The 15,318-nt window shown below is 45.0% G+C and overlaps 1 protein-coding gene across 1 annotated transcript; it reads left to right on the forward strand.

Moving 5' to 3' along the window:
* The first annotated feature begins 3,900 nt into the window (after positions 1–3,900).
* CALM1 (calmodulin 1) lies at positions 3,901–15,041 on the forward strand. The gene is made up of 6 exons (XM_081227707.1): positions 3,901–4,111; positions 6,914–6,944; positions 8,078–8,221; positions 10,626–10,732; positions 11,164–11,299; positions 11,474–15,041. Exons 1-6 carry the CDS (start codon positions 4,109–4,111, stop codon positions 11,500–11,502), a joined length of 450 nt encoding a protein of 149 aa, XP_081083833.1. The 5' UTR covers positions 3,901–4,108; the 3' UTR covers positions 11,503–15,041.
* Positions 15,042–15,318: the final 277 nt, after the last annotated feature.

A 15,318-nucleotide genomic window follows, 5' to 3' on the forward strand; every position in this document is an offset into this window, starting at 1 on the left:
CAAATGGTGGATCATCATCAAATTATATTGGACTATGGGGCAGAGAGGAGGGACCTGGGGATGGTGGAGAGGTAGAAGACAAGATTTCTTTCCTGTGAGACAGCTTACAAATTTCTTAAGGAAAATCCTCTAACTAGATAATCCATCCACGAAGACACAACAGACTATGGTTTTATTCAGGGAATGAATTTAGCCTGGTTACTTTGTAAAAACCATCAAACCAACCATCCACCTCTCTTTCTCTCTCTCTCTCACACACACACACACACACACACACACACACATAGTCACTTTCTCAAAAGACTGTAAGCTCCATGAAGGCTAGGAGATCTATCTATCTATCTATCCATCCATCCAATCATCTATCTCTCTCTGTGTTTAATTTAAAATACCAATTCCCAGAGATACAGCATGGAATAGGACTGGGATTAGGGAGTTCTTGACTATCTCTTTCAATGAAAGCATATAGTCAACTAAATGTTTGACAGTGAGCAAGTCTCCTCTAGGCCTCCTCTGCAAAATGAGAAATGTCCTCCAACTAGGAAGCATCACAAAGTAAAAGTTTTGCTTTTTCTTATGCATTCTACTCCTTGTGTGGGAGATACAGCTATTACTACACTCCTATGATCTGATTTTAGTTTTAAATCCTTGGGTAAGAAGTATCTCTTTAACAACCAAATTTGAATCTTATTCTTTGTGCTCCTTCCAAAAAAATTAAAAATAAATTCTATTAAAAATTCTATTAAATTACAAGAGATATAGTGCAATGCTTACATGCTTGGGCCTCTGAAATAGATTTTTGGGTTCCACCACTTAAATTAGGCAAGTCACTGAATCTCTCAGTGCCTTGATTTCTGCATAAGGATAATAATGACACTGGCCTCACAGGATGGGCAGGAAGATGAAATAATACAGTTAGCACAGAGCCTGGCCATAGCCAATGCTCAGCAAATGTTAATTTTTAAACCATTCCCATTTCTCCAATTGCCCTCTTCATCTTCAGTATATGTATATTTGTGTGTATACACGCATATATGAAATAATATATAATATATATTATACATGTATATTTTATAATAACGTATATTATAATCTCAGGCACAGCATTTTACAGCTGGAAGGAATTTTTAGATTAAATCCAAACCTCTTGTTTTACCCCTGAGTATGTAAAATTATTACATTTGTATTCTTTCTGTTAGACTCAGATAGATAGAATAATCAGGTTAGTGACAGAAATGATATTCGAACTTGAGATTCCTGACTTGGGGTTGCATTCTTTCTATTTTTCTTCAATTTAACATTACTTTATATAAATAATAATAACCATTTTCTATCAATATTATGAAATATTCCATAGTTTTTTGGTTTTCAGTAAATTATGACTTCATAATAATGTGGCTTATTTTCTTGATTCCTGATCTTTTCATAAATTAGGAAGTTTATTCACTTAAAGAATCTTTAATGAAAACCCAGTGATCATCTAGGTGGTCGGAAGAACCTGCTTTAGGAAACAGGTAAATCTTCACACGGTACCTTTAAAAATTTCAGGTATGCATTTTACTAATACATAATCTAATATTAGAGCCCCTGAGCAAGATCTTGGGCAAGTCACTTGACCTTCTTATATTTCAATGTGTCAAACTAGCCATAAAACTGAGTAAAGCATGACCTCATTATAAATCCAATAGACTTGAAAGCTAAGATGTGCTTTGATACATTAAAGAATTACCAAAAGAGAACTCTAGCTGGTAAAATATGAAGAATCACAATAATGAATTTTACTATAATAAGTAAAATGATTTTGAAATACAGTTTTTAGCAAGTAAAATCATGAAAAAGTTTCAAAGTGTTTTATTTGGGTGAAATAGGTTAAATGATAGAGGAAGAAATATTATCTTAGAAAATGCCTGGTTTTCAAAACCATAGATTGTAGCAACTTAATTATAAGGAATGGAAGACTATTAGAAGGTAATAAACCCTTAACAAACACATTTCATTTCTAGGCCACTATTTCCCCCTACCTACACAATGTATACCAAGTTTAAAATGTATTTAACTAACTACTGTATGAAAAGCCTGGCAAAAGAATACAAATTCCCATAGTGTGTTTGGCCATTTAGACTGTAACTCACTGTATTACTGAATATTCTTTTAATTGACTTTATATTAGTCCCTTTCCCCCTATTTCCAACTCTCCTATTAATATATACATTAAAAATATACATACATACATTTTATTCCCACTCAGGTTACCCCTGTGAGCACAAGATGATGATGATGACGATGGCGATGACAAGGACAGTGATTGGTAGATGTGTTAACTGGATGATGTCTTTCTCATCTGCAGAGGGAAGGCAGTACCATTCCCTGGCTTGCTGCTACAGCTTCTCTTTAAATTGTACAGCAGTTTCACCCTTTCTGCAGCATTCCAGAAGGAATATCAGTAAGAACAGTTCCACAGATGCTTCTCTGAGGTTATCACAGAAGTCCTGGGGCATCTACAATGTGCCTGAACATTTTCCATTGTTTTAAAGCATCTTTCTGCAGACTTTGTCAAAGCTAGAAACAAACATAACCAAGCAAATCCCTTTCAGGCAGAGCTTGTCACTCGCACACTTTGCCACATTCTCTGAAACAGTAAGCAAATGATAACTTGCAACTGTTGCCCAGGCCCTGTAAACAAAAGATCAAATTCTGTGCTCTGCCTTGGCCAAAAAAGAAACTGCAGCATTTTGTCAAGATTTTTACAAAGTTCTGGGCTTCAAATTTACAACTGGTACTGTCCTTTCTCTAGTATACAGAAAATTGAAAACATTAGTAAATTTAAAGGTTAAAATACTACTTGAAAAAGAATATAATTAAGATTGTGCATTAAAAAATGGTCTAGCTCCACAGTAGAGTCAGTCAGCTGTGTGTTCTAGCTCTAATCTAGGGGATTCTATGTATCTATTTTTCTCCTTCTTTGTTTGTATGGGGTGTATGAGTAAAGATCTGATCTCTCTCAGGACCAGGTAATTAACAAAAAAACCAAAACGAAACAAATAAAAAAGTCAAAGCATGTGTTTTAGTCTATAGAAGATGCACAGATACATTAATTTCAGTAAGACTGGGGTCAGGATGAATAGTATTTTCCACAGGAAAAAGAGAACCAAACAGTACGAGGGAGATTATTCAGGCATAAAAAAAAAAAAATTCAGTGGAAACGTAAAAACATTAAAATAAGACTGGCTAAGCATATGAACACGACACAGATTTAGCAACTGAGCATATATTAATTTGTCTCTGGTATTACTTCAAATTTTCAAAAGCAAACGTCTGACCAATTACTTGCACGAGGCACACTGCCTTTCCCCTTCCAGACCCCTCTCCCCGGCAGCAGAAGGAGAGCGGTCAATTCCTCTGTCCCCAGCTCCCCGCGGCCGCCCCCTACCCTAGGACCGCCCGCAGCTCCCCAACGGAGGCGGCCAGCTGGGGACGACGAGGCCAGGGGCCAGGGGCACCCGGGTGCCCCAGCGGAGCGGTAGGAGATGTGAGGTGGGGGTAGGAGGGGGGGCCCACAGGTGGGGGTGGGGCTGGGGTGAGGGGCCTTGGGCCTCTGAAGCCCAGGGCCGCCCCAAGTCGGGGCTATGCTGACGTTCTGTCCTCGCCCCGGCCCCGGTGGGCATCTTCCGGGACTCTTCGCCGCACCTGCCCCGCGACCCTGCGCCTCTCCCCTAACCCTTCGCATGTGGGTCTCCAGCCCAGTCCCGCCGCGGATGGCGCGCAGGGGGCGGCGGGAGGCCGGGCGCGCCTGTGGGCGGGGCCGAGTGGCCAAGGCCCGGCCCTCGCAGCGCAGCTCAGAACGAGGCGGCCGCGGCTGAGGCGGAGGGATACCGAGCGCCGTATATATACCGCGGAGCGCAGGCTCGCACTTCGACAGTGGTGCTGGGAGCCTCGCGGACGCGGAGCCGTTACTCGCAGTTGGGCGGCGGCGGCGGTGGCATAACGCTCAGCGCTCACAGCGCCTTAGTAGCAGCAGCAGCAGTAGCAGAGGCACCCCTGCGGTCACAGCCCCGGCGCAGGTGCAGCCACCCTTGTTCTCTCTGCTCTTCCTCCGTTCGCTCGCACCATGGTAGGTCGGGAGTGGCAAACGCCGGCGTAGCAGCTGCCGGCCCATGATTTCTTACCCAATTTTTAGTTCAGCCTATATTTTTCTCCTCTTTTTCTTTTCTTTGTTGGGGTTTTTTTCTTTTTTGGGTGTTACGCAGCAGGTGCGGTTTAGGATGCATTCCGGATTTGCATCTCGGTTTCCTCGGCCAGGGATCCTCATTTAAATTTTGGTGCGTCTTGGAGCTGGGCTTGGCCGTGGGCTGTCCGCGGGCAGGGGCTCTGGCCCCAGCTGAATCGGAGCCGTCTGCACCCACCCCCCTCCCCCAGTCCGCAACACTGCATCCAGCGCGCCGCACCCGGGCTGCCCGCAGCGCTTCGCCTCTGCCCCGGGGGGCGGGGGAGCCGGGCGGGGCCGGGCACTAGACCCTGGCTCGCAGGCAGCTGGGCGGGCGGGCAGCGGAGAATGAATGGGCCGGAGCGAGCCGGTGGCGCACGTTGCTCCTGCCGGGACGTGGGGGGCGCCGTCAGCCTTCCCCCAACACTGCTGTCCCCGCTGGGCGCTCTCTCCCGGCGCTCTTTCCTCCTCCCTCCCGGGGGGCGCGGCGCGGGCGTGGGCTGGGAAGGAAGGAGCCGGGGAAGGGTGGGGTGGGGGCAGGAAGGCGCGGGGTGGGGGGCGGAGAGGGCGGAAGCGGCGGGCCGGCCGCCCTGCACCCGGGCGGGGCCCTGCGGTGTGGCCGGGGTTCGTGTCTCCCCGGTTCGCTCCCCTGCAGCCCCCCACCCTGTGCGGCAGTAAAGGCGTGCGTGATCCTCGGTACACCAGGAGGTCCCTTCCCGAGGGAGGCGCTCGGCTCGCGCTAATTGGGGCGGGGGAGAGGCGGGGGAGGAGGGAGCTGGCGCGCGGCTCGGCCTCCAGCAGAGACGCAAAGTTTCTGCTCCGGGAGGCGGTGGCGGCGCGGAGGGCTCGCCGCCTCGGGGAGCAGAAGCGGGTGGAGGGCGCGGGGCGGACTGGGCCTCCGCCTGACGCGCAGCCGCGGGGGTGGGGTTGGGGGTGGGAGTGGGGGTCTCCCTGGCCTGGGAGGGCGGCGCCCCCTTGAACCCTCCTGCACTCGGGGCCCGCTCCCCTGCCCGGCCCCTCGCCCGGCGTTTTCTCCGCCCCGAGCCACTTCCCAGTCCGAAGGGAGATGCCCTCCACGTTTCCGCTTTCTCTGCAGCCTCTAGACTGCCAGATGCGGTTGTGCGCCTCGCTGGGTGTTTTCCATAGCCCCCTTCCTCTCTCGGCGGGCAGGGCTGACATCCCCCACAGCGTTTTCTGGCTTGGCGGGGTGGGGAGGTGGCTCCCGGCAGGTTCAGCGCACCTTCGCCCCCAAGGCCAGCGCGGTCCGGTGGTCGGGGTGTATTTCTTTGTCGAGGAAGGCCGATGCTCTCGATAACCAGTCTAATGCGAGAATTTTGCGGCGAGCTGAGACTGTCTCCACGGTGAGGTGACAGCTTCTCTTGCGAGGTGTGGCAGCGCTTCCTGTTGTGCAAGACTGACGTTGCCCTGGCATTACGTAAATCATCGTGTCTCCTTCATTCGCTATAAAGAAGACCAACGTGCTATATCTGGGTTAGAAAGGAAGACCCAGTTCTAATTTGAAAACATAAGTGTCTCCCCCAGATCAGTGCGTTGGAACATCATTCCTATTGTGAAAGTTTCCACTTATGAGTTAGAATAAACTTAATGCTGTCAGCTTTCTACTAGGACTTATTCTGGAACTGGCTTCATTAGGCGTGCTTCATTAATATAAAAATACATATTAGCTCTCCTTGAGATCTCGAATTCCCCTGGCTGGAGGCACAGGTTCAGTGTTGCCGAGGCCAAGTAATGCAAGTGAGAATTACCTTCGTGGCCGTTACCACCTCTAGTCAAGTATTTCTATTATGAGCAGCTCTTATGTCATCCATAAAGTAGGTAAATATTCTCTAGCAAAGTTAATAGTTCCTGTCCAAAAAAGGGAGGGCACAGTCTCATAATTATTATATAGTTTGTGCATACTTAATTTTTGCAGTTTTGTACCAGCTCAGCTGTAGGACAGTTCCATTTTTTCCTGGCTCCTAAATCAGGATAATTTGACCAAGGGCATTTAGCTGTTCTAAATGTTAGGCTTTTACCAAATAACTGCCTAATTTAAATGATTGGAGAGCACTTGTTACATGGAAATGAAGTTGGTAGGATAACCCATTGCTGTATATTTATTTTTTTCCGTTGAATTGTATCTCATAAAATAGATATTAAAAGCCTGTTAATCCAACCCAATGACATTATGTAACGCCAGTTTGGAGATTTGGAGTGCCTGCAGCAATGCGCAAGGTGCACTAAAAGTCTGCCCCTGGGCCCAATCCTGGCTGCGGTGACGGCGGCAGCAGGCTGGGTCCCTTCTTGGATGGAAGCGGGGACTGTGGCACCCCTGGTGCAGTAGGTGGCGCTCTTCTTTCTCAGAGCCTGCCCCTGCAGCCGATGCGGTGGGCCTTTTGCCACTAGAGGTGCCCTTTTTCAAACTATGAACTGACCCTTCCTGGCTAGACTGCAGAGCGTATAGCCCTAGGCCCGAGAAGAAAACCCGAAATGAGATGTTGTCACTCCTTTGTTTTTAAAACAGCGCAAAGGGTTCCCTTTGTTCGACTTGTTTGTATTAAATGACATTGCTGACGTTTTCAAACAGCTCATTTTTTTCTTCGAGATTGATTTTTGAAAGATCACTAGTAAAAGTGTAATTGGAAAAACCATGTTGACCTCGATCAAACTCTGGTGGATTGAATTATAACCTTTTCTTTTTCTGTGTAGGCTGATCAGCTGACCGAAGAACAGATTGCTGGTAAGTTGATGACTTCAGGGAGTTTCAGGAGAGCGGAACTAGGCAGACTCAGTTCTGGTGACTCCTCTGTCATCTCCCCCTATGGTCTGAGCAGTTTTCTAAGAATTTATTTGAATGAAAACAATAAGCAGAGATATTTAGGTCAAGTGTTACTCCTTGTCAGCATTCTGGAGATAGTGAGAAAGGAAATAGAACCAAGAATACCCACTTATGCTTCACGGTGTGCCAGGCTTTGTATATAATGAGATTGCATGGAGCCTGCTACTCAAAAATGTAGTTTAGAATTCTTACGTCACAGGTCTTTTAGTAATTCACCATGAAAGCTTGTACTTGCTATTCTAAATGGGAATGGGTGGAAATAAGTGTCAGGACCCCTGTAATAATTGGGAAGGGATGATTCAGTTTAGATTTTAGCTTTTAATATTCTCTGGAGGACTTTTTTTTTTTTTTGGCGGTACGCGGGCCTCTCACTGTTGTGGCCTCTCCCGTTGCGGAGCACAGGCTCCGGACACGCAGGCTCAGCGGCCATGGCTCACGGGCCCAGCCGCTCTGTGGCATGTGGGATCTTCCCGGACCGGGGCACGAACCCGTGTCCCCTGCATCGGCAGGCGGACTCTCAACCACTGCACCACCAGGGAAGCCCCTGGAGGACTTTTTTGAGATGGTTTCTCTTTAGGAAACCAGGAATGCCTTTGAAATACTCTGAATGCCATGTAGGGAGAACACACTGGTTACGTGGGATTGTACATTTCTGGTAACCACCTCTTCCTATGGCTGTGAAACAGGGAGTTCTTGTGGCTGTAGAAATTTAACAGGAAGGGACCATAAAGGAGCATGTGGACCAATCTCACTTGTCAGATTGGACCTAGGACTAAATTAAGCTTAACCTTCTTTATGTGAGAATATTGTGGCTTTATGGAACTGGTTACCAGGAATGACGTTTGCTCTATGGACTACTGTGTGAAGGCCAGTCCAACAGAACTGCTGTGATCTTTGTTTCAGCAGATAAAGAGCAGGCAGTTTCTCTTAACTTGCACAACTTGGATGGCTTGCTTTGGCAAGTTAAGGGAAGGGCGTGCTGTGGCTGGGTTGGGTGAAGACATTCATTCTAAAAGGTAAACTTTTGTTTTCAGAATTCAAGGAAGCTTTCTCCCTATTTGACAAAGATGGCGATGGCACCATCACAACAAAGGAACTTGGAACTGTCATGAGGTCACTGGGTCAGAACCCAACAGAAGCCGAATTGCAGGATATGATCAACGAAGTGGACGCTGATGGTAAGGGCTTTAGAACTATGAATGAATGCCAGCGTTGTGTAATTCAAGTTCAGACATGTTAAAGATTGTCTTTCAGGTCCCCAGATCAAGGCAAATGTGCAAAGATCCTTTCTGTGGTTTCCATACAGCCACTGACAATTAAAGCAGAAGACTATGGGCCTGCCTTTCGCCCTGCTCACTGTCTAGAATATTTCCTGGATCAGATCATAGTATTGTTCTTTTCCACTCGCCATGACCTACAGCTCAGTCTTTTATCAACTGGCCCATGAGTCTGCGCTGAGTCCTATGGGGAAAATAAAAATAAATTGCCATAGACCTTTTAAAAAAGCTTACTGTCTCTAAGAGGAGAAAAAACCCAAGTGAGGTGGGGGAAGAGCATTCTCAGATGTTAACATGTGGGAGTGAGTACAGTGTGAGCCGTCAGTGTGTTTATTGAAGAGGATTTTGAGGATCATTGAGGCTTGGAGGTGGGGTGCATGATGATTGTAGGGAGTGGATTTATGGAAGCTAGTAGAAGGATGTGGAGCCAGAAGGGGCAAGCAGTAACCCCTCTAGCAGTCGGTCACCATTTGGTTGTTCGTTCCTCTGGACTCCAGAACAGTGGACAGTAGACCTTTTAGTGGGCACTTCGATCAGTAAGTGGTTTTTGATCACTCCCTCCCCCCAAACAAAACACGTTTTTTGGAAATAATATCAATTAAATTAATAATTTTAACTTATTTAATAAACTTAAGTAAATTAATCAAATCTACAAACATTGTAGAACATTAGTAAATTTTGAAAAGATGAGGTAGGAATAAACGATTTGGATCTGGACTACTTTCTTGATGATTGGCATGATTTAAAAATATGGTATCATAAGGTGATAAAATGGAATTATACTTATCTGGTCATATACATTTAGAAGCAGGGGTTTTGGGTCAGCTCTTTTTTTTTTTTTTTTTGTGGCACAGGGGCCTCTCACTGTTGTGGCCTCTCCCGTTGCGGAGCACAGGCTCCGGACGTGCAGGCTCAGCGGCCATGGCTCACGGGCCCAGCCGCTCTGCGGCATGTGGGATCTTCCCGGACCGGGGCACGAACCCGTGTCCCCTGCATCGGCAGGCGGACTCTCAACCACTGTGCCACCAGGGAAGCCCGGGTCAGCTCTGTAACAATGGTTTTACCCCATTTGAACTATTTCTAAAGACTGTTTTCGTCCTTAGTAATTTGGAAAAAGAGGTTTTTCATAGTTCTGTCTCGTTTGACTGCTAAGGGTGATCAGCCATCTGGGAACATGGGATGGCTCTCATGTTTTGTGTAAGCCCTGGGGAAACTGTGCTTGGGGACTGGCAAAGTGTATTAGGCCCTCGGGTTTTATGGAACAAGGTGGGGAAAGTTGTCTCAAGCTATAGAATCTGGTACTCGCGATGAATAAATATGATGCCTAAGGACATCGCTGTGTGGCTGTAAGAGAGCATTTCAAATAATTTTGTCTTCCATGAATGTCAATAATGCTTAAAAATTTTGGAGGCTAAATAGATTTGAAGGACTCTCTGAATTATCATTTTGATTTAAAGGTACTGGTGAAAACGAGTGACTTAACGTAAGGCTTTTTTCTTCTAATTTAATTTTTGTTTCGTTTAGTTCAAGTAACACTGTTGATCCTGGTGACTTGTCTTTGGGGTGTTCATCGAGCTGTTGGTTTTAAAGGAGGAGCTGTTTGGAATACTGGCCGTAGAACGGATTCTTCTGACAAAGTTTCCTGAATGTTAATAGTCTGAGCTGAGAAAACACTTTTGAGCCTTGCCCTTAATGGGAAATAAAGATACTGAGTTGGGGAGAAAACGATTAGGTGACTTACCATAATGTGGCTAAGAAATGCCTCCTGGAGAAGACTTTGCAGCACTTTATGGTCCCTGGCGTAACAAAGTCAACTGTTTTCCCGTTCATAATCCTTTTCTTTCCTAAAAACATTTTGTACTCCTGGCGGCCCAATTATGGACCTTCACCAGCATCGCTAGTGCAGGCAGAGCTAGATCCGAGCGATCTCCCTAACTCGGGGGAAGGCAAACTCAGGTGCCTCCCTTGGGAGTAGAAAGATTCAGCTTGCACTGCTATGGGCTTTTTTTTTTTCTCTTGAACTGTACAAAACCTTCAGTGGCCAAGAATCTGTATGTGCAGTTTCCTTTGCATCATTAAATGCTATCCTGGGCACTGATCACTGGTTTGAATTATGTGAATCACATGAAATTGCCCTGTGAAGTATTTGAATAGCTTAAACCTAAGATGGCTCAACATAATAAAACAATTTACCAGTTTGTCCTAGCAAATGCTTACTGTTCTATAAAGTGGTTCTAAAACTATCACTCCAGGGTAGCATTACTGGAGCGCTTATTTTACACGAGCTTTTGTTTTTTTATTTGAGGTAATGGCACCATTGATTTCCCAGAATTTTTGACTATGATGGCTAGAAAAATGAAAGATACAGACAGTGAAGAAGAAATCCGCGAGGCATTCCGAGTCTTTGACAAGGTAACCCTGCATCTGCACTGCAGACTGTACTTAAATATGGCTTTCTGGCTGTCATTTCTAAAAGCTTTAACGTTCTATTCTAGTTAGAACACTTACCTAACTGCCTGAGCCTCTGAAATCTCATTTTCAGATATCCTGACTTATTGTAGTAACCTTATCAGATGAGAGTAAACATAATAAATAGTAGAGAAATTTTGAACCAAGTTTCTTGATGGTGACTTTCAATTTCTGTTTGCTTTTCAAAAGCCCCTGCAGTGTCTGCATTGGCTGACTGCATGTGCTTAGTAGGTAGAGGTGGGAACTGGAGATGGAGAATTGTCGACATACACACAGTTGGCAGTAACTTGAGGGGCTTAATTAAGTCAAAGGCCTACTTGCCCACACCGAACCACTATGAGTCCCTGCCAGTAACGGTTGCTGAATGTTCACAGGATGGCAATGGTTACATCAGTGCTGCAGAACTACGTCACGTCATGACAAACTTAGGAGAAAAACTAACAGATGAAGAAGTAGATGAAATGATCAGAGAAGCAGATATTGATGGAGATGGACAAGTCAACTACGAAGGTAACACACCAAGTTGCTTTAGCTTAGTTTCTAAGTTTTCCCCTTAGGATCTATAAACAAGTTAACTACTTGAACTAGATTTTTTTTTTTCTTTCCTTATGCAGAGTAGAGATGTTATGTTCATTGAAGCTGCTTTTGAAGATAACCGAAAGTTATGATTATTTGTCTTTTCAGAATTCGTACAGATGATGACTGCAAAATGAAGACCTACTTTCAACTCCTTTTTTCCCCCCTCTAGAAGAATCAAATTGATCTTTTACTTACCTCTTGCAAAAAAAAAAAAAATTCATTTACTCATTCTGTTTCTATATAGCAAAACTGAATGTCAAGAGTACCTTCTGTCCACACACACACAAAATCTGCATGTATCGATTGGTGGTCCTGTCCCCTAAAGATCAAGCTACATCAGTTTTCCGATATAAATACTTGTCCTACCTTAATGATAAGGAAGCACTTAGTGGACACCTGGCAGGTCCGTCTGCTCATGGTTAATACACTGTTTGGGCTGGCCAGTTTTTCATGCATGCAGCTTGACAGTTGAGCACAGTCAGGCGTTTGTATTAAAAATGAAAAACAAAAAAAAAACAAATTCAAAGCCTACTCAAAGGGGTTCTAGTTCAGTTTGTTACCATAAATTGTCATAGCTGGTTTACTGAAGACAGACATTTAAGATTGGTTTACCTCAGGATGCTGTGGAAGACAAACTGTCCAGGCATAGCCCCACTAGCAGGATGGCCCTCTTGTAACTTCCCCATGCCCCCCTACCTGTCGTGACCGTGACACACCCTGGTGGCATGCCCACGTGTGTTGGTTTAGCATTGTCTGCATTGTGCTAGAGCGGAGTGGGTGTCAGGCTATCACCATTCATACAAATTTTTAAAAACAAACCTTTATCAAGGGAGCATCTTTGGACTCTCTGTTTTTAAAACCTTCTGAACCATGACTTGGAGCCAGCAGAGTGTAGGCTGTGGCTGTGGACTTCAGCACAACCATCAACATTGCTGTTCAAGAAATTACAATTTACGTCCATTCCAAGTTGTAAATGCTAGTTTTTTTTTTTTTTTCCAATAAAAAGACCATTAACTTAAAGTGGTGTTAAATGCTTTGTAAAGCTGAGATCTAAACGGGGACAAGGCAGTTGGAGGGGAGGCAAGTGTACCTTTAAATGCCCACAGCCCAGCATTGGGTTTCCCTCCCTCCCTCCCTCCTGAAATCCCAGCACCAACTGCTGAGCCTGAGACCTTGCCTAAAACCAAGCAGATACCGATTGCTTCATCTTATTTATGGACATGTAGGTCTACTTGTATTTTCACTGGGGGGGAGGGGGGAAAGTGAATTATGGTAACTTAATGATTATTCAGGCAGTAGAACTCTTAATGAAGGAAAAAAACCACTTTCAAGCATGTATTTAGGGGTTCTTATCAATTGTGCTGCTGATTACCTGTTTTATGTAACTACTTGAGACCATCTGTGCAAAAGACATGATTTAGTGTGTCTGTAATTCAATCCTCGCTGTGTGTGGTAGAAGCAGTCACTTTTCTAAGCCAGGCTTTTCATGCCTAAAAGACACTACCAGTCACCTTTTGATTCACAGTTTTTAATTTATGATTATACTTACCTTAGACTCCTTTTACTTTTTTTTTTTTTTTTTTTTAGGTTGACTTGACTTTGCTTCCCCACCCCCCAAGCAGAACTAATGCTAGCTCCCAGCTTGAAAGTAAAACTCCCAGCCCAGAGGGAATTTTGTGCTTCTTTATAAACCTGTAACCAAAACTCAGAGATGCTGGTACTGGTCTTTGCAGTGGGATTGGTTTGCTTAAAAGCTCCCTAAAAGGCGTTTGGATTTAGTGCAGACCCGTTTTTGAAGTGAAGGCTGGATGTACATGTTTCAGGGTGTTAACTTGGTTGTATCTTATTAGCTAGGAGATTTGGGTTTTGAGTGTTTCTGTGAGAAGTTTTAATTTGCCAGGGAACAGCGGCAGGCTGCAAGTGAGGCAGTGAGAAGCTCTTGGCAGCCAAATGGGTGCATTCGGGGCTGTTTTACGGAGACCCTCAGCTTCTCCCTCTCCTACTCCTTGTCTCTCTGGCACTTTGCAACTCTTTAGTTTTCCCGCCAGAGGGGTGGGTCAGAGCAGTGGAGAGGAGCCTGCCCATCTGCCTTTGCTGCTGGTCCTTAGACCGGGTGGTTGGAAGAAGAGAGGTTGACGTCATGAGCTGGGCTTGGCTTTCACAACTCCTTGAATCTGAAAGGAACATCTCAGAATACCTCGGGGTTTTTCTTCTGGTGAGACAGGACTGGGGTTTCTCCTTCGAGTAAGTGAATAACCTGGATGTTTCTTGCAGGGAGGTCAAGTAGCCTGACTGTTGACCCACTCTCAGGCCTGTGGCCGATGACCTCCTTGTAGTTTTAAAAAGGGTTGAGGGCGATTTGGCTTGATTTTCAGAAACTTTGCCTTCTATCTTACCCTTTGACCAAGTTTTTTTCTAGAAGCTGGGTGGACTCCATGTTAGTGGTCCTGCAGTCTTTCCTAAAAGACTACCCTTGAAACCAGATTCTTGAATGGCCCGGATCCTGTACGGGAACCAGAAACCTTTCCCCCAGGGGGATGCTGAGTTCCACTTTGGAGCAGAGGGAACTCAGTCCACTGTAGCCTTTCTCTCTGGCCTTTGAGGGGGATGACCAGCCCAGGGGTTGGGTGTTTGCAGTCTGCAGGGGTTTGTGAGAGGAAATAGCTGGACGAGGTGGCAGTGCTGTGAAAGTTGGTCAGCACCTTCCTGTAAACTCTTGCCCCTACTTCTAACTGCTCTATAAATATATATATATATATATAAGTGACTAGTTTACCTGGCATCCCGCTGGAGCCTGAGACTTGCCATAACATACTGCTGAGTCCTTGGCATATACTTTCATAGTTTTGTTCTCCATCTGTTCGGGGTAGGTGTCAAGCAAGGCAAATGTATCTTGATATTTCAGATGGACCTTTGATGTACTGTTGCCAAGGAAGGTTGTTTTTCTGATTTTTTGACAAACGAATTTTTGCACACTTTAAATTGGTGTCTTTCGGCAACTTAAAACACATTGAAAATTAGCTACTGTACATATTTTTATATTCTCTTTATAAATGCATGTCTGACTGTACTTGTAACCATATTGTAACACGTGGCCGCCCAGTAGGCCTCGTGCTGCTGTGGCCCCTCAGCATACTGGGAACTTCTTCCTAAACAAAGAATGTAAATTTGGTCAAGTCTGCTCTTGGTTCATTCAATTATTTTTAACATTTGAATTAATTACTGTATATCCTAAATACACTTATCCTTTTGGCAGTGACTAGATTCCACGAATGTGTCTTAATCTATCCCTTCAGCTGGCGGTTACTATTATCTTTTTTGATCCCTTGAAGTTACCCTGTAGGAGACAGAAATTCTTTGCTGTCTGTATTCCTCAGAGTGAGAAGGTAGTGGCTTGGGAGGAGTGTGTGTTCTTTCTCCAAATCTATTCTAATGTTCATTAAACATGTCTGTAGCAAAGATGGTGGTAGTTCTTTTGTTACCGAAGTCACCCTTCACCGTGGCGATTTGCAAAGGAGATGTACTTGAACGTTTCTGTAAATCGTGAGATGAACTGTTTGGAGATTTCACCACCTCTCTGATGGGGGACCAACTCTATGGAAATTGTAAATAAGTTCTATTTATAAACCTGGCACTGTATTCAATAAACATTTCTGCAGCCTTTCATCTCTAACCGCGAACTCTGTAGGTTTTTAGCTCGCAATGCTTTCCATCCCTTTTGCTCAATGAACAAGCTACACCTGCCCTCGGATGTGATTCCACCTGGGCCCTAGCGTGGTAGGGGAGGGACCAGAAACACCACAGACACATCCCACTACGGCCTTACCCTGGTTTTAAAGTTCAGGTGTCAATAGCTGACGTTTTAACACAGTCTCTTGGCATATTAATGTATCTGTGTTTGCCGTATGTGGAAAATACACACCGTAAAAAGATTCATTCCTCTTTAACTT

Source organism: Mesoplodon bidens, assembly GCF_964165515.1.
Source record: "Mesoplodon bidens genome assembly, chromosome: 3".
Taxonomy (NCBI): domain Eukaryota; kingdom Metazoa; phylum Chordata; class Mammalia; order Artiodactyla; family Ziphiidae; genus Mesoplodon; species Mesoplodon bidens.

Excerpts from the sequence above, each read along its gene's own strand:
- CALM1 (XM_081227707.1), top strand. Across the intron at positions 8,222-10,625 it reads CAACGAAGTGGACGCTGATG|GTAATGGCACCATTGATTTC; the intron begins GTAAGGGCTTTA and ends TTTTTATTTGAG. Across the intron at positions 10,733-11,163 it reads CATTCCGAGTCTTTGACAAG|GATGGCAATGGTTACATCAG; the intron begins GTAACCCTGCAT and ends GAATGTTCACAG.